Source organism: Gymnogyps californianus, chromosome 1 (assembly GCF_018139145.2).
Source record: "Gymnogyps californianus isolate 813 chromosome 1, ASM1813914v2, whole genome shotgun sequence".
Taxonomy (NCBI): domain Eukaryota; kingdom Metazoa; phylum Chordata; class Aves; order Accipitriformes; family Cathartidae; genus Gymnogyps; species Gymnogyps californianus.
This window is the reverse complement of record NC_059471.1, coordinates 128,853,539-128,872,624: the sequence shown is the minus strand read 5'-3', so window position 1 is coordinate 128,872,624 and position 19,086 is coordinate 128,853,539. Positions and strand designations below refer to the sequence as shown.

Genomic DNA, 19,086 nt, shown 5'->3' with positions numbered 1-19,086 from the left:
AGAGCAGTCAGTCCAAACCCAGGAACTCATCATAGGCTGTTCAGGTGCTAGAACCTTTGGATCTGTAGCGTGTGAAGCTCAGCCCTTCCAGGTTCTGAGCACCCCATCTCTCCATTAGGTAGGTTGGGAAGGATCCCAGCAGCCAAGCATGTGGGAGACTACTCACCTTTTTCTCAGAAATTAGCCTGTTCAATTTCTTTGTAGCTCAGATAGAAACCTGTTCTCATGAAGCATTTAGCCTTCAGCAAACCAGTGTCTCTTGGCAGAAAATAGAAACTTTGCTGGCAGCCCTTCCTGGAGTCAGCAAGAGAATAGGGCGGTTTGCAGACTACACCTAGGTGCTAGCAATATGCTGATATTGCCTTGGAGCTTGAAAACTCCTTGCCTTCTCCTCCAGCAGCCTCCCACGTGCTTTGAACAAGAAGACAGTGAGCTGTCATATAGAGAGATGTTTTTTGTAGTCAATATTTTGATTTTGTGGGGAAAAATAGTTTAAAGAATTTTACTGCTACTCAAAATGGTGGTGGTGACTCCTTGGTTAGTTTCATTTGACAAGATTTTGGCAGTAGGAACAGAGATATTTCCCTGTGTGACTTGCAGTCTAAAAACTGCAGCCTTGAGCTGCTGCGCTAGGAAGCTGGGGCTTATCAGGCTTTGAGCCCTGTCCAGCCTGTGTGGAATGCAAAGAAGTGAATGGCAGAAATGCTGGAAAATAAATGAGATTTGATGAGATCCTCCATTATCAGTAGTCATTTTTTACCAGCTAGACAGAAATACCTAGACTGTAAAAGATTTAGATTTTTAACCCTTTAAATTAAAAATAGCACTAAAATGTTTCTGCTCATGCTGGACTTTATGAGGCATAGAAGTGGGGGAAGAACTGTATTTCTCTCTTCTTACCCCTTGGTGAAGGCTTTTGGACTGCAGTTTCCTTTTCTGTTTCAGTGATGTTGGGTATCATTAAGATTGATGGGTTTGAAAACATTTCATTATCTCTTAGACACAGCTTGGCTGCTCTTACGGCTCTTTCCCTGTCACCAAAACAAAACCTGTTGTTTTCAGAGGCTCTGAAACTAGAGTGCTCTCACTTAAAAGGGCCACCTATCTGCATTTGCCTGTGAAAAAGGTCTGCATGAGAGCAGCCTGATCTGTTGAGGGAGGAATATAGTTCTTTTTAGCCTGAAGTAGTTGGTAAGGTACAGTTCTGTAACAACAGGATGCTGCTGTCATGACCTGCAAGTGTATGGGGCCACCTGCAGTGCTTGAACTGGGTGTCCTTCTCCTGAAATGCTTGAACTGGGTGCCCTTCTCTTTCCAGGTCTGGTGCGTCCTCTGGAGGTGTCAGTCAGTTCAGGGAGTATCCAGGTTGCCCGGGGCCAGACAGCAGTATTGCCCTGCACCTTCACCACTAACGCTGCTCTCACTAACCTTAATGTCATCTGGATGGTCATTCCTCTTTCTAACGCCAACCAGCCTCAACAGGTAGGTCATTTCTTACTGGAGCATGTATTTCTTTGGGGCTTTCCTTTTCCTCACCCTTTTCATGCTGATCTGGATGTAGAGCCTTTACAATGCTGAGTCTCTGATTGTCCCAGAACTTCATTGTCCCTTCATTGCCCCTTCATTGCCGAACATGCCCTCTGGATCCTACATGAGTCTGATTTCTTCAATGCTTTGTTAACTGATGCACATTGTGTTCTTGGCTGCCTTGGCTGGATGTGCAATTGGGGCAGGTGTATGTGATACTGTATTGCTGCCCTGGATCTCTGGTGGTTTGTGTGTTCAAAAGAGCACAGGAGATGTAATCCAGATTTTGGTGCGCTGGATATGGGATTTGGAGGACCTGAGAGCAGCTGCAGGCTTAAACCTATGAAATCTATGTAAAATGTGCCATAACACATGGCCTCTCATAGACTCATTTCCCCTTTTACTTCCCTTCTTACTTTTTCACTGTCTGTTGCTTATGCGAGTCCATTCTTATGAACATTAGCAAATTAGTGTCTCTCGTGGTGGGCACAAGAATCGTAACCTGAGATCTGCTGGCCTGGATTTTGCCCACATACTCTGACAGCAGAAGAATGCCATTGGTCTGAAATGCATCTGTCTTGGGTCACACTGCCCCCATCACATTTGGTATTCAGATGTGAGAACCTGCACTGAAGAGTACTTGCTCCTCAGGAACTTGGTCTGAGTACAGACTGCTATATAATCCGTCTGACTGGTAGAGGCTGTGCAGGTTCAAGGGTTGCATTGCCTGTCATTCAGTTCATCCCAATGACCTTCAGTAAGCAGTGTCAAATCATGGCAGGATCTTACTGGCTGAGACTCAAAATGATACTGTCCACTGGGTGGATGCTTTCCAGCAAAGTACTCACTGACCTGCAGAGAGTCTCTGCTTCTCTACGTCGATCCTGTCCAGATGGGTAATGACTGTTACATGAAGCAGGCTGGTATTGCCAATCCAGCTATGCCAGAAGACTTGGGTATCTATCTGGTCTGTTACCTTTGTGAACATTTTTATTGACATATAGCAGGCTACAGAGTGTGTTCCTCTTTTAGAGAAAACACCTCTGCTAGGATGGGTCTGCCTGTATACAGACAGGGACAACTGTATATTGAGGTCTGGTTATTTAGAAATCCTTTAGGAACTGGTCCTTTTGGCTTTGGAAGCCCATGTTTTGCTTACTGTTCTTCCTCCTTGCTCAGCTCCTGCAGAGTGTTGTTTGAGCCTTCCTTTCTTTTCCAGGTTATTCTCTACCAAGGGGGTCAGATCTTTGGTGGTGCACCCCAGTTCTATGGGCGAGTGGGGTTTGCTGTGACAATGCCAACCACCAGTGCCTCCATCTTCATCAACAACACTCAGCTATCGGATACTGGCACATACCAGTGCTTGGTCAACAATCTTCCCGACCGAGGCGTCAGGAATATTGGAGTCATTGGACTTACTGTCTTGGGTGTGTTTATTGATTTTATGGGGGAGAGGGGAGGAACAGGGACAAGGGGATCCTCTGTGCATGACAGTGCATCATAGCAGAGCAATATGGTAGTGTATGCATTGGAGCCCACGGACATCCTGTGCTGAGGGATGGGCTGCCCTGTGGGTATTGTGGGAGTTTGTAGGGCACAGCCTTCATGTACAGGTAGCATATAATGGAGTTTTAAAATATGGTGGAGAGAAAGCTTTTCTGGCAGCATTGTGATGTGGAGTTGCAAAGAAGCATGAATAAAGTACGAGGGCATCCTGGAGAGCTGAAGGGACTATAAGAGTTTTGTGCATAGCAACAGAAGAAGAGCATGACTTTAGATCTTTGCTTCCTTTTCATGAAAGTAATTAGTACTGGATGCTCCCTAGGATGTTAAATACTCCAGAGTGTGTGCCATTAAAGGGATGTGAAAGCAAAACCCAACCACAGCAAATTCTGTCTGCAGCTCTGTTAGCTCTCACCACCCTTGCTGTCTCAAAGACAGAAATGTTCACCTTCTTTTTCTCTAGGGAGGGATCTAAGAGAACTGGGTCCTGTGAAAGTCAGCAGTAGTCTGTAACCTTGATGGGCTGGCGGGTCAGGAATCTTTGTGAATTGTCACCCCCCAACCCTTAATGGGTTCTTGTCTGCTGCCTCCCTCTTGTCCCCTTGTCAGCTCATGCCAGTGTCCTTGCTTTCCCCAGCAGCACATGTCCAGAAAGAGCCTGCACTCCACTGTTTGGTTATATTTCCTGATCTGCTGTCACCTTCCCCTCTTCTCTCGCAGTTCCTCCTTCTGCCCCGCTTTGCAGAATCCAGGGGTCCCTGGACGTGGGCAGCGATATCACACTGACCTGCAGCTCGGAAGAAGGCATCCCCCGGCCAACATACCTCTGGGAGAAACTGGACAATGTTCCCAAGTTGCCCCCAACTGCCACACAAGGTGCTCGTTCTATTGATTATCCTCTTACTTCCCAGGTGACAGTCTGGGCTTTCCTTTGCCTGAGCTGCCAGAGGTGGCATGGCTCACTGAGTGTCTGCCGTCACTTGCATGGTCACTTTATTGGAATGAAGATTCCTACAGCCCATGGTGGACTAGGTACCCTCCAGTGGCCACTTAAATTTTCATGTTTTTTTGGTACAGAAACATGGTCCCCATTGAGGAACAAGGGTCTCATTGAATGGGAGAGAGAGAACATGGTTGCCAGATGTTGGCATGTGGCTGGAGATTTCAGCTGCCAACTGACCTGCATTTTAAACCAAATTAAAGGCTCATAGTTTGGAAACTGGGAGAAGGGAGGCAGAATCATCCCAGGAAAATACTGCCAGCTTCTCACACTGAGGTCACTGTTCTCCAGTAAGTTACTGCCAGAGCTGCCTTTCAGATGTGTGTAAAAGCAAGACTCTGATCAGACTGGGTATTGCCCAGCCCCAAGTCCTATCCATAAGATTTCTTAGCCTAGGTGTCCTGACCAAGCAGTGATAGCTATACTTTTGCCCTTTAGCTTGCTGTATTTTAAGAATACGCAAGCATTTCAGTTTTACATAATTGAGGAATGAGGAAAATTGGCAGAGCAGGGGGAGGGGAGCCCAGGGATGGGAGAGCAGGGGTTCTGCAGCGCAGGATTGAGTTTAGCAGGTAGATCTGGCTATAGGTAATTGCACATCTCTTCTGTCCTCCCTTTTCTCACACAATGCTGAGAGTCCCAAGCTTTCATTTGCAGAAATTCATCTATAAGAAGAAAAAGAAACATCTAGTGTAAGCTCCTTAAGACCTAATCTTGTCTGTGTGTGTGTGTGTGTGTGCGCGCACACAATGCTTCCATCTCAAGGTTATTTCCTAATTTATTTCTCTCTTAAGAATCTCACACCAAAATTCTCTATTTGCTGGCTTTGCCTTTTTACGGTTTTCCTCAAGGGGGGGAGGGATTTAAATCCTTCTTTTCTCTCTGACTAGACCAAGTCCAGGGCACTGTCACTCTCCGAAATATCAGCACTGTGTCCTCAGGTCTTTACCAATGTGTGGCTTCAAATGCCATTGGAACCAGCACTTGCCTTCTGGACCTGCAAGTCATTGCACGTAAGTATTTTGCCAAGGGAGGCTTGGCCACCTGCTTCTGTCTTGTGACAGTAAAGTGTGTAACCATGTTTGCTGTGAGCCACCATGTGCCTCTCTATCAGAAGATCGTTGTGCCCTGGAATGGGGACGTTGCCTTTCCCCCCTCCCAAGCCACGGTAGCTTCAAATGCTCATGGACAGCCACAGCCCAGCCCTGATTTCTTCTCCATTCTCTGTTCAATCACCCCCACAGCCCACCCCCGGAGTATCGGCCTGATTGCAGGAGCAGTGGCCACAGGCGCCGTTGTGCTTGTTGTTTGCATTGTGTTGGTGGCCGTGGCACTGTTTTACTGGAAAAATAAACACAAAGAAGAAGAAGAGGAGGAGATTCCCAATGAGATAAGGTAAGGGTCAGAGAAAGCTGGTGGCAGGGGACCTCTGATCGCCCAGCAAAAGCAGCAGCTGGCAGGAAGGCAATCAGAAATTTCACTCTTGCTAATCCTGGGTGTGTTCCCCTGGGCTAGGGGAAGATGTCCATGTATGTCCAGAAAATGGAGGGAGCAAATGAAGAATGGTAACAACAGATTTTGTTTTCAGTATTGCCTTTACTGAGAGCTTTGACTTGATGTTGTTAGCTCCTTCGGAGAGTGACATGGTGGGGATCCTGACCCACAAAACTAGACAGTGATAGCTGAAAAGCTCTGGAGATACAACTGTGATCTTCTCTGGTGTTACAGCCACAGTGTTTTCCTCTGGTAGCTTCCTGCAGCTCCCCTGAGGATCAGCTTCATTGGTTGTACAGTCATACTGACTGCCTGCGAAGTACCAGTGGCTGTGACAACCACTGGTTTTGCCCCCCTAGACACATGAGCGTGGGTCGTTTGCCTCAGCGGTAGGCAATTAATGTGCACAGAGGTGGGTCCTGCAAAGAGGGATGAACAAATGGGCCAAGGAGCAATGCTGGTTCACGTTGGTACTGTCCTTCACCTTGAATTGATGGTGTTGACCCCAGCAGGGTGTGGCGGCGGGGGTGTTGGGCAAGCAGGGCAGCATCCTCCGTGTGCCCTCACACCCTCTCCTTCCCAGGGAGGACGACCTGCCGCCCAAATGCTCCTCCGCCGCCAAGACATTCCACGCCGACGCATCCTCATCGGAGAACGACACCCTCACCTCCTCCAACACCTACAACAGCCGCTACTGGAACGACCCCAAAGCCAATCACGCCACAGACTCCTTCACTCGCTTCAGCAACAGCAACGACGCCCACCAGCCCTCCTTCTCCCGCTCAGGGAGCACGAGCACCCGCCCTGTCTATGCCAACGGTGGCCACCCATCCCCGGCTCCCCCTAAGACGCTGGTGGTGACGGCCAGCACGGCGCCGTCCCCTCAGGAGGTGATCCGGAGCAACGGCTCGGTCAGCAGGAAGCCGCGGCTGCCGCACACCCGCTCCTACGCCATCAGCCAGGCCACACTAGAGCGGATCGGGGCTGTCCCCGTCATGGTGCCCGCCCAGAGCCGGGCCGGCTCCCTTGTGTAGGGCCATGCCAGTGGCCAAGAGCCGAGCAAGGGGCCTCTTGTACCTGGTGGGGCGAAGAGACCCTACTCCTTCCTGAAAGGCAGCGAGGCGGTGGGGGACACACACACTCACCTCTACCCCCTGCCCTCCCCTCCCGAGGCTGCTGCCGGCCGGTGGGACAGCCCCAGCCATGCCGTATCCCCCCCGGCTTTCGGGGCTCCTCGCGCCGGTGGACGCCGCAGATGTGCCAAGGCTGGGGGAACAGGGAGGTTGGGACGTGCTCCCTGGCTGGGGCGTGCGCCTGGCCCTGACCTCGGGGGGACTTTTGCTTTTGTTTCCCGTTGGTTTTGTTGGAGGTCGATCCCGTCCATTTGGGTCTTTCAGGGAGGTTTGGGGAGAGAGAGATATATATATTATTTTTTTTTTCCGTTGTTGTTGCTGTTTTATTTCCAAGAGGACGACAGTCTGCATTGGGGCAGGGAGGGCTGAGCAGGGAGGGGTGCTGACGCAGGGTATGCCTCAACATGGCGGCCCCAGCCCCCTCCCCGCGGCCCCGGCCCCGTTGCCGGATGAGGGAGGGCAGTGCACTGGGGCCGAGTGTGAGGAGACACGGGCCAGGCTGGAGGGGTGAGATGAAGGCACAGCCACCAGCCTGGCCAAGAGGATGGCTGGGTAAGGGCGTGGACAGCGGAGTGTTTGTCTTTATTTTTTGCAGTTCTTCCCCCACCCCAACACGCACACAGACACACAGAGACACAGACAGGTCCTCCTCAGACTGGGTGCTTTTCCTGCACTAGCTCGGGGCGCCACCAGAGCCCTGTTCATGGCTGCGGAGGAAGCAGCCATCTGAGCGTCTTTCCCCGAGACACTCCATGCAGGGCGAGGGTGTGTCGCTGCTGCTGCTGCTGCTACTGCTGCTATAGGGCTCATGGCTTTTCTTTTTTGGGTGTTGCTGGTTTTATTCAGGAGGCAGAGAGGAGCAGGGTGGTGTTGCAGAGCAGCAGGCAGGTCCAGAGGTGTCTGGTGCCCCTGGGCTGCTCTGGTTCGGGGCAAGTGGCTTCAAACCCCACAGCTTTGGTGTTTGCATGGTTGGTTTTCCTTATTGGGCTATCCAGGGCTGGCCAGCATGGCAGGGCACATGCTGTGCTTGGGGCCCTCACACGGAGGCATCACAGTTTTCATTCCCACTCTCCCTCACGCACAGACTTCCCAGATGCTGAGGTTGGCAGGGTTCGTTTCCAAGTCCCTTTCCTTAGAAAGAGTGAAAGCAGGGGCCTAATGAAGGGGGTAACCCTGTGGAAGCCCATGTGCTATCTCTCTGCCTCCTCTACTTCCCTCAATGTCTCGGGGCCAGGTACAGGTGGCATCTGCCAGTGGCTCTGCTATCTCCTTGCAGCAAGGGAGGTGGTTGTGGCTGGCACCTATCCTTTTTCTATTGCAACTAAATAGCCTTAATCAAAGCCAAGAGTTGAAACCACTGAAGGAACCTGGTGCCATTTGGAGGGCTGGACTGAGGGCTGGGACTTACCCTCCTGGAGAGCACTGGCACAAAGGGGCCATGCCTGGATGGGTGTCTCAGCCCTCCTGCATAACACCAACCCTTGCACATGTAAAGGCAGTGGTCACCTCCAAAGGCACCAGAGCCCTCCCAGGTTTGCTCTTGGAAAAGCAATGTGGGGAGTCACAGGTGACTTTCCGTAGCTCTCACATTGGAAAAAGGGTCTGTTTAAGCCAACAGACTCTTCCTCATCCCCACTTTCCTTGTCCCGGCACGGCTTTACTTTCCCTAGCAGGGCACAAACCTTGAGCAGGGCCTTCTGCCTGAGCGGTACCTTTCAAATGCAAGCATAGACTCTGAGGAAGAGGGGGAAGAGGTGAGGGCTGGGTTCCCACATGGACACACTGGCTTTCTGGGAGGTTGGGGGCTCCCAGGCAGCACTAGGTTTGAAGCTTGGCTGAGATTATGTGCCTTCTTTGCTTAAAATAGAAAAGAAAAAGGAGAAAAAAAATCCAGCCTCCCTTCCTTCCCCCTCTACACAACTCCATCCAGAATGGGTGCAAACCCCTGCGGCAGTGCAGGCAGGGAGTTGCTCTCTGCGTGTACACACGTTTCACTGGAGCAGTCCTCTTTCCTGCCTGTCTGCTCAATTTCCTGCTGGGTGGTAGGATTGACGGGGGAAGAAGAGTGGCTTTAGAAACCCTAATGTGGGAGGAAAAAAACCCCAAACAATCAAAGAAAAGCCCAGATACGTTCTCTCTGCTTTTGTAACAACCCCTGTGTAACATCTACAGGAACACTGCCCTCAGCAGGCCCCCTCCTCTACTGGGAAAGCTCTTCTGGTTCCTACCCTCCATGAGACTGTTCGCTTCTCTTTCTTTGTTCTTTCTAATTGTCTAAAATTCAATAAAACTTTATTCATATAAAAAAAGGACTTCTTACTGACTGACTGCTGCTTCCCCCCCCGCCCTCCCCCCAATTCTGTAACTACAACGAATTTGGCTGTTAATACTTATCCTTGATATGACTGGCAGTAAGCACCGACCATGCAACCAAGACCTGCATGTTACTAGGCCAACCAGTTTCGCAGTGAACCCTGGTACTATAGTCTGGTTGTTCTCATTCATAATAGTCTGACACATTGCCCTTGAAGGTACAATTTCCTAGGCTTGCAAGGTCTCTACTTCTCTAGACAAAGGTGAGTTTTATTTTCTGTCATTTGGTGGGGGAGATACTTTGCCGCTTTGAGTGATGTGGGAAAATGTTTTTAAAAATTGCCTAACTTTGCTCATGTATTGGTTTTCCAATCTGAAACATGGCACGCTCATCCCAGATTCAAAATCTAAGGCAGTCATCAGGAAGGTCCCCACTGACTTTCTTGGGCTTTTGAATAAGTTTGATGGGGGAAACTGTCAGGAAGTTAACAAAAGTGCTGATCCCCATAGACAGAGCAAGGGAAATTTCAGTGTCTGAGCATTCACACTTCCAGGGCATAAGGGGATGGGGAAGCACACACTTCTTAGTCCGTATCAACAGCTGCTAGCAGAAGGTTATTATTAGTTAGGGCAACCTGATGTTTTGCCAAAGGCTTTGCATTTTTCTCTCTGTGTTTCATTTTCCCTGCTTCTTCTCTAAAATCCCCCAGATATTCTGAGAATGATTATTAAAACCAGAAACCTACAGATCCAACAGCAGTGGTAATTCAGCCCCCTGCACATGCGTCATGTTCTCATTCCTTGGTATTTTTCAACACCTAGTTTAAAATACTCCTGTAAATGTCTTTTCAGCTATAGGCCTTACAGTAAATGAGAGGACTGCATTGCCATTTTCAGAAAGTTGTCACAGGAATCTTAATGTTTGCATTTTTCATCTTTTGCTTGTGCAACCTTGATGTGACATTAATAGCATCTTTGCATTTTATTCCCATGATAGCCCTGTCAGTATTCTGCTATACTATCCATTCCTTGCCACTGGCTTGCCCCTTACATCATTCTTCTGCACGTCTCTGTCTATTGATCTAGAGCAGAATTTCCTAAGATACGGATAGTTTACTAAGTTTGTGCAGCACCTAGTGTGCTGGGGTTTTGACCTCTAAATTGTACCTAGTGAGGCATTGCTGCAATATAAATGTCTAGCCAAAAATAATACCAGTTAGATGACTTGATAGTGCTCCAGAGTGACTATTTATCATTAAAAAACAAACAAAGGTTCAAGCTATTATAGTTGTAAGTGGAAGTCACTTCTGAAATGCTTGAGTTTGCGGACAGCCTTCAACCCCAGCTGTGTAGTAGAGATTGTCCACCACAGTGGGTGCCACGGATGTTACTTTAAATGTCAGTACCTATCGGTTATATTACCTTCCACCAAAGAATATCAGAATGAATCTTGTTCTAGCACAAGGATTAACTGTGCATTTGAGTGCTGAGACAGAGAAATAACCATGAGAAGATGCTTCACACTTTAGAAGTGGACATCTTTTTAGAGGTTGGTGTAGATGAGAGCTCAGTTTAAAATGTTTGGGAAATCTGGTCTGTAGACTGCCAGATTTTTTTTTAACTTACACAGCTTTTGGACCTGAATCTGCTGATTCATCTGAACTAAAAAAAATAAAATTACCCAGACGCATGCACTTCAACAAACTCTTGCCAGAACACAGATGAGTTTCCAGCGGAAGCCAGTCTACCAGATGGTGTCCTGTCCAAGACTGCCTGGCTTCCCCATGAGGACCTGGGATGCTCAGGAGATCAATCCTCCTTATGTCATGGTTTAGATCCTCATGAAGAGTACCTCAAATCAGGGTAGCCTCAGATGTCACCCAGGACCGAGGTAACTGGGTGATTGATTTGGTACTGGGCAGAGGAAATCAAACCGAAATTTTTTGATCCCCACCCCCCCAAAGGAAAGATATTGGGGGAATTTTCATGATAAATTTCTAGTTTCATCAAACACATTAGTAACTTTTTGCAGGCTACTGGATTTCTTTTGGAAGCAACATTTTGCATTCCAGCTTCATCTACTTTAGGCACGCAAGTGCCTTTCTGTGTCTGCACTCTAACCGTGATCTTCCCAGCCATGGTGCTGCTGGTTTGTGAGCAAGTGCATGAGTCTGTGCATGTGTGTGGCAGCACCAAGTGCACCCAAAATGGTTCAGCAGATTCTCTTAAGAGGGTCTTGAACATTTCTAAGACAGAGGGCAGGGAAAACTGAGGAAGCAGATCCCTTTCACATGTTCACTTCAGAGCAAACCCAACAGGCCCTCCTATTAACTCATGTGGCCTCTGTTAAAGGGAGGCCTGGAGCGGAGCTGTTGCAAGGTATCTTGATGACTGAGTTGCCCTTCTCCCTGTGCTTTTGCTAAGTGCTGCCAGCCATCCTGCCTGCAGCTTGTTCTCCTGATGCCAGCAAAGGAGGGGTTCCCCCACCTTGCCCTTGTTACAGGTCTGGTCTTGCAAGTAAGGTAAGATGTGCTGATGAGGATCAGGAATATGGGTGTTGAGAAAGGGAATTCAGTGTCACCGAGCTATGTCTCTCCTCATGTGGGGAGTAGGTGAACATCAGGGACAAAGCAAGCCTTGAAAGCAGGGACAGTGAAAGGCTATGGCTCTTTTTTTCAGACTGCTTTCTTCCATGTCTGCCTCTGCACGTTGCAAGTGCCGGGAGGGTGTTACCGAGAATTACCAGGTCTGCGACCTCCTAAGCAAGGGAGGGCACACGCAAGGCATTTCCTGAGCCTGGCACTAGCCCAGAGCTCTTGTTGCCTGCTGGTGGGCAGCACAGAGAAAGGATTCATGAGGTCACCTACACAGCCATGGAGGGGGAGTGGGAGATAATATGTGGCAAGAGCTTTGGGCATGGATTGGTGAATGCAGTTTTTTGGGGAGGAGAAACTTGGTAGCCTGGGGACTTACCGACTCCAGGGCTCTGGCATATTTTCTTTGATGAGTTTCCATAGACAACGACAGCTAAAAAAGCACTTTTCCTTTCCCTTTGGTAGAGGCTCCCTTGCTTTAGAGAGCACTGCTGATGTGTAGGAATGGGACAGTGCGCATGGCTAAAGATCAGGCTCTTCACTAAGCCTTCTAATGCCATTTTCTGCTGGTCATTTGTTCCTGATTTCCTCCTTCCCCCCACTTCCTCTGTAACATGTTTGAATGAGAAAGTGGGTTGGCAGGCAATTTAATCTATCCATGTAAAAAAAAACCAAAACCCCAAACAAAACCAACCCCCTGAAACAAATAGCAGCAAAGAAGAGAGGAGATTAAGACACAGCTTGCATGGCTGGCTGGCAAGTGATTCTTTAGCACTGGATGTAGTCTGGGTCAGCTCCTGGATTTGGACTTATTAAATCATACCTGGGGAGGGATGATGACTTGCTTCCAGTTGATATGCTTTAATGGGAAAACTGATGTGGTGCATACGCACAAAAACACTGGCTAAGGGACCTGATACAGTAAAGCCCAGAGGCTCTGTAGTTTACCTTGCTTGTATTTAAACCCACTGTGTTTGGTACAGGGGCTGAGCTACGCAGCCTGCCTTCCAGCTTCCTGCATACTAACAATAACTGCAGAATTTCTCTCAAGTAGTTATTTTTCTTGAAGGATCTCAAGATACTTTGGCAAGCTGAGTAGAGCAATCACCAGGTCATTGTCCACGTGGACATTTGAGATGGGAAAAGGTGCGTGATTTGGGTTGCAGCAGCAGTACTTTAAGCTGTGGCAGTTTCTAAGTTTGCACAGTAGCCTAGAGACTCTTTTTTAGTGCTCTGCATCACTGATACAGCATTTCCACTCGTGATCCTCTCCTGTCTTCTTAGACTGAGGCTTGTGGCGAAGGCATGTATGCCCCTGTGTCCCACATGAAGGACCAAAGGCAGCAGAGGCTAGAATTAGCTCAGTAGAAAAGCCAGTGTGGCTTTAGACTCTCAAAGTTAAGACATATCATTAGGGATAGAAACTATTACAGAAATGTGCCGTGAACTTCATTTGTGCTTCTTTCTTTTGGCTGTGGTTTGCTGCTGGGACAAATATGCACAAAACCAAAGACTACCTTTTTGTGACACAAACCACAGAAATGGGTGAACAGGGTGAACAAGCACGTAGACTTCCCACCAGCTCTTTCCTGGGTGCACTTGCTCCATGGCTGCAGAATGCAGTCTGTTCCTGCTATCTGCGAACAAAATCTCCATGTTCACAGATTTCTTTGCTCATCTTCCTTGTGTGTGAATGCATCCTCCACGCACCCATCCATGCTCAGGGACACCAAAAGAGGTTGAAAGCAGGCACAACTGTAAAGCATGTGAAAACCCCATGTCTTTGCTCAGCCCGGTCACCTAGAACATGCATCCCATTTGTTTTCCAGGCTAACCTGTTGCAGATCTCCCAAATCACGATGGGTTTTGCCGCTCCTCCTGCCCTTCCACAAATTGCACGCTGGCCTAGGGAAAGTTGGTTACTTCTCGGAAAGTAAACAGGGAGGTTTGGGGCTGTTGTCCGAAGAGCGGCTGAACACTAGGCATTTATTCACTCTCTCTCCAGATTTGGGTCACAACGCTTGCCTTTTTTGGTGGCTCTACGATGACATCCTCTGGAGGGATGAAGAACTACATCGGCTCCTGTTCACTTGTACAGCTTGTCTGCACCAGGCTTCACCTCCTTACTAGCTCATAGGTTGGTTTCTTTTCCTTGTGGTCCTGCAAAGAATAAAGTGCTCTGTGCCTTGAGTATGAACACCTCTTCCTTTTTTTCTCCTACGATTGTTACTTAGGATCTGCCCTCAGTAGTGTGGTGTCTGCTATGCTGTGGTGGGGAGGCTTGAGTGCTTTGTCTGTGTCCCAGAAGCAAATAGTTTTCACCATGGCCTGCCTTTAGCTTCCCAGCTCCTCCTCTTGTTATGATGGTCTGTGATTCAAAGGCATGGGGAATGGGCTAGTACATGTAAAATGCTAGGGAACAGATGGGACACAAATAGTTAGTGTAAAGAGCTGCTGCTTCCTTATTTAACTGTCTCCACCAGTGCAACTGACTCCTTATGGGCTCACAACTGACTAAAATTTGTCCTTCTGTCCTGCTGTTGAGGCTGAGAGGAGCTGCCTGGCTGAGTTTTTTAGCTCCTCCACACTGGAGCAATGCTTCAGAGCTTAGGAGAGCACCCAGCAGAAGAGCCACTGCAAACTAAGTCTTACATGCCTACCAGCTGGCTCTGGGGATCCAAGGCTTCAGTGACCTTGTGAAACCAGCGCCCTTGTCCATGCTCAGTAATGGGCTCAGATTAGTTGCAACATCAAGGACGTCTAGAGTTTGGGTTCAGATACGAGAGCAAAGTACTTGCTCAGGCAACTCTGATGAGGCTTTGGTTCAAAAGGCGAGGTGATTATGTGCAAACCTCCCAAGTCTGATTTTCTTTTCAGCTACGTATGGATGGGAAATAATAGGAAACATGACCCTAATAGATTTTGGATGTGACCAAGACTCCAAAGCTTTTCACTTTACACAGAGCCATCTCCAGCCCCAGGCAGTGGGCTGCTGGGATATTAGAAATCAGAGCTTGGTTCCAGATCTGTGTTTACCAAAAGCTGTTCTGTGAAATGATCCAAACCACAGTTCTAAGCCCAGCTACTAGACAAACACTGTTTGCCTTTGAAATGCAGCTTATAATCAGGATTTCCGTGTCATGCGCTCATTTCTATTCTTGTTGGTCAAGTCAAGAACATACAGCCCATGGGGCTTTTCTGGTAGCCTTTCAGCTGGGCTTTAATATAAACATTGTGCCCCCGTCTCTCCCCAGCACATACCAGATACATAGTAGGTCTAACCTTTCTTTCAACTGACACAAAGTTCCTTGTCCACTGGCTGGGAGGGAGCTGCAGTGCCTGATGGCTCTGTCATATTTCTGAGCATGGAGTTCAAGGTCTGCATTAAAATTGATCAAATCAGTCTCTGCCAGTTTTAAATGATTTTTGTTGGCCACAAAGGATTCTTGGGCTGCAGATTTTTGTTTTGTTTTCTTTTACAAAGGTTTTTGGAAGTTATCAGTGACTGTCTGTCTTGTAGATGTAATGGCCATGCATCTTTGCATCGTATTTCAGGCTTGCTACTGTCTGTGCTATTGAAGTCACTGGGAATGGCTCCACTCCTGCATTTCCCCCCCAGTCTTTATCAGCAATAGGATCAGGGACAAAATGAAATTGTGGTGTGACTTAGAGAAGTAAAGAGAAACCTCTGTTACCTTGTCTCCATCTGAGAGCGGCATGCAATGAGATGGAGCTGTTGTTAAGCTGATTGAGTTAACTTGGGGCAAAGCCTGATGTGTGCATGTGCACATTTGGGGCTGAGAGCAATGTAGTTCGATTTAGGTGAAATGAATGAAGGCAGTATTAAGTTAACTTGCAGCAAGGGTATTCACCCACAGTAACACCCCAGTGTACTGAACACTGGTTTGCAGGCCAGCTGGTATTGAAGCCATAAAACATCTTCATATAGTGAAGCCAAGTTATATTCACCAGCCAGTCACATCTCAGCCACTAGCGAGTTAAATTCAAACTCCTTTTTGAGCTTAAATATAAATGTTCTTTAAATAATTCTTTACTTTGTAGGTATGTGATTTATATCCTTTAAGGGAAGGAAATTACTCAAGAGGATAGGAAAAAAGCACATTAAATGAAGACAAATACATCGGGTGCTTGTGATGCAGCCAACGTGCTGCTGGGGTACTAGTCAGACCTGGGTTTCACTCTCAGCTTGTCATTGACTTGCAGCATGGCCTGAGGTAAGTAGGGATGCAGACGCCCATCCTGGGGGGCCACAGCTGGATGCTTGGAGTGCATGTCAGAGATAGACCCGTTGGTTAATCTGAACATAGGAGCCTGAGAGTGAAAATGTTAACTTTAGTCTCTCTGAAACGTTTGTTCCCCACCTGGAAAATTGATATAATCATAAAGAACAGGCTTGAGAATGACTTCAAAAAAATCATCTAATCTACACACACATGCACGCGTGCACGTGCACACACAGCCCCCACAGGGTCTGACCTAAGAGGCTGAACTATATTTAATCCCTTGCTGAAAGATGGTTACTGGTCTTACTAGGCACAGGGATAAAAGGGAATGCTTCCAATATTGGTTCTGACTGCCTGCCTTATAAGAGTTTTATTTTTTAAGGATAATCTACATATTTCTTCATATGCACATTGCCAGCCCTGTGTGTTAATTTTGCCAGATGCTGCAGAGAGGGTATGCTAGCAATATACAGATCTCTGTACTTCTTATTAATTTACTTGTAACCAGAGACTAGGATTTTCCTTAGTGCTAACCTGTGTTTTCAAGACTGCGTAGTTCTTTCATTCCTCTCTGTCAGGGTTGCAGCTCTTCGAAGTAGGTGACCAGCCACACTCAGACTAGCTCTTAAGAGATGCAAGAAGGGATTTAATTCAGTTGCAGTCACCTTTGGCAAACTTAGTAGCTTCATCCAGCGGACAGAAAAGCCATGGGGAGGCTGGTTTTATCTAGTATCAAGCAAACTCAATCCCAGGGGTGTTCCCTAAGCACAGGAGAGCTGTGTATTACCTGCACGGGCAGAGCTGTGGTTAGCGTACACCTGGCTAGCAGTCTTATCACTCCCAGCTATGGATGGGATCTGCGGGCTCCCAGCTAACCTCAGAGCCCTCCTCAGACCTGGATGGAAAGACAAATCTTTTTTGCTAATTGGAGAAAAAGAGGGAGCTATGGGTTTCATGTTTCTGGTGCTCCTTGTAGGAAATGGAGAGCTTTGGTTGCCATGTCACGTGGCCTTGAAATAGGGACCATCCACTGTGTTTAGGGAGCAGCAGATGGGTTTTAAGACTTGCCCTGCTGACTGAAGGAGCATTGCTGCTCTATGGAGTGGCGCAAAAGCCAGTCTTCACTGTAAACTGGTGTCAGGACCTTGTCAATGCTGCACTGTGTGGTGGTTCAGCTTTCCTTCAGGATACCAAGTAGAAGCATCAGCTCTGTTGCCCAGGCTGCTGCTGACAGGACAGCTGCAGCATTAACAGCTTCCCAGCATGTTGGTTACTTGCAATCAGGGAGTGTGCTCAGAGGTGAGCTGGTGAAAACAACTGTTTGCTGAGAAGTTGTTGAGAGCCTTCACAGTGAATACAGTTCCTTTGCACAGTGACAGCCACAGCACAGACAGGGGCAGCTGTGTCTTCCTCTGTGCTGTCCCTCCTCATATACCTCATCCCCAAGGCAGCTGTCTTTTCAAGCCAAGCCCCAAAGGCACAGTGTCCTACTCCCTCAGCCTCCTGCTTTCAGACCTAGGCCTCTCTGGCTTTCTCCATCACTTCCTCTCTTCCATCCATATATCCTCTCTGAGCTATTCTCTCCCTTGGTGTTTGCCTCAGAGAGGACTTTTCTCTTGTTCCCCACCTCTGCTTTGCCTCTCCGACTGCTGACAAGTCTGTTCCCTCTCTGTGGACTCTGCCATTCCTTCTCTTCCAATCCCTCCCCTTTCTTTTCCCTGTCCCCTACCCTCTTCAGTCCTGTCGCCCCAGTCCACGAGGCTGAAACCTCTTGTCCAGTTTCCTTTTTCTCACTCTCTGGCTTCCAACTCTGTGGGCTTTCCCTCACCCGTCCTTCCTCTGTTCATCCATCTTCTGCCTCCTCCCACTTACCTCCTTGTCTCCCGATTTTCCCAGTTTTGTGGTGAGGCCCAGTTAGCCCCAGCGTGAGTCTCTGAGGGAACCCAGGAGGCTGGCTGGCAGGTTGTAAAGATGGCAAGTCCAATGATTTCACCAGCACCCAATGACTTTGTTCTACCATCTCTTAAGAGAACAACTTAGTCTTGTCCACTCCTCCGTAAATCAATGGTGATGGCAGCACACCTCATAGTGAAAATAGTGCCTGTGTAATAGGCAGCTGCTTATCTCTTAGCGTTTGCCCTGCCTCCAAGGTGCAGAGCTTCTGTGTGAATGCTGGTGACAACCTCTGATGTCCCAAATGATGAGAGAATCTACATCCAAATTTCCCCACCCCTCCTCTAGAGAGTTGTAAATGGAGACATCAATAGCCTTCATGTCACCTGTCATTCATCAAGGATAGTAAATAAAAGGAGTAATGAGAACAGCCATCCTTGTTCCTGACCTCCCCTGCCAGCAGGCTTAGCAAGGAGGTCAGGCAGGCCATGGAGACTAGTTGCCCTTGTGATCTGCTACAGAGTGGTGTTGCTAGACAAAGAGTGTGAGCTGAGCTGGCCAGAGCCAGTGTCTGGGATAAGCTAGCCATAATACTATATGGACAGACTATATACTATGTGGATACCTTGTGGACAGAGGGCTTTGGTCTCCGGGGCTGCCAAGGTAGCAACTTCAACTATCAACACGTACCCTTGTCGCAAGGTATCAAAACCAGAGCTTGACGTTCAGCTGCCAGATGGAGCCTGCAGTTTGGGGGGAAAAAAAAAAAAAAAAAAGAACAACTTTGAACAGAAAATAAATCTCAGTGACAGGGAATAAATAGAGAGCACAGAGTCGTCATTTTTAATAGACTTTTTTTCCTCCAGACCATGACTGCACTTAAAACCTTTGAAAATGACGGTTTCTTTCAGGGTCACCTCTGCACCCCCCCGGTTCCCCTGGCCTGGCTGCTGTGACACTCAGCCGCCAGCGCTGGGGCTGGAGCCCCGCCGCAGCCCAGCAGCACGGCGTGCCAGCCCGGTTGGAGCCGCCGGAGCCGGGGCTGCACGCAGGCAGCTTGCTGGGAGGGACCGTCGGGGGGCAGCAGCATCAAGCGCTTCGGAAGCTGAGCTCCAAGAAACCTTCCAGCGTGCTCCTGACTGACAGTCTTTTGCACCTAATCTTCAGGACCCGGCTTCTTTCCAAATCCCAGTCGCATCGGGCTGCGTGGCGGTGACACTTTAACATGCAGCATATGCATCTCATTTCCCTATTCACCGGGCTATTTGTAAACCTAATTTAAGTGAAATCTCTCCCTACTCTTCATCGTTTTACGTAGCTCCAAAGGAAAGGGTGGGAGGGGAAAAATAAAATCAAGTGAGAGAGTTGCCAGCAATGCACCCTTT

General features: G+C 48.3%; 1 protein-coding gene across 2 annotated transcripts in view; it reads left to right on the top strand.

Moving 5' to 3' along the window:
• Nucleotides 1-7,012, top strand: part of IGSF11 (immunoglobulin superfamily member 11) — a 109,700-nt gene extending 102,688 nt beyond the window's left edge. For both annotated transcript variants that reach the window (XM_050909070.1, XM_050909079.1), the window contains exons 2-7: nucleotides 1,319-1,482; nucleotides 2,747-2,954; nucleotides 3,751-3,906; nucleotides 4,921-5,043; nucleotides 5,275-5,425; nucleotides 6,108-7,012. In XM_050909070.1, coding sequence (XP_050765027.1) covers nucleotides 1,444-1,482; nucleotides 2,747-2,954; nucleotides 3,751-3,906; nucleotides 4,921-5,043; nucleotides 5,275-5,425; nucleotides 6,108-6,558 — 1,128 coding nt within the window. In that variant the 5' untranslated portion in view covers nucleotides 1,319-1,443 and the 3' untranslated portion in view covers nucleotides 6,559-7,012. The remainder of the gene's footprint in view (nucleotides 1-1,318; nucleotides 1,483-2,746; nucleotides 2,955-3,750; nucleotides 3,907-4,920; nucleotides 5,044-5,274; nucleotides 5,426-6,107) is intronic.
• The last annotated feature ends 12,074 nt before the right edge of the window (nucleotides 7,013-19,086 follow it).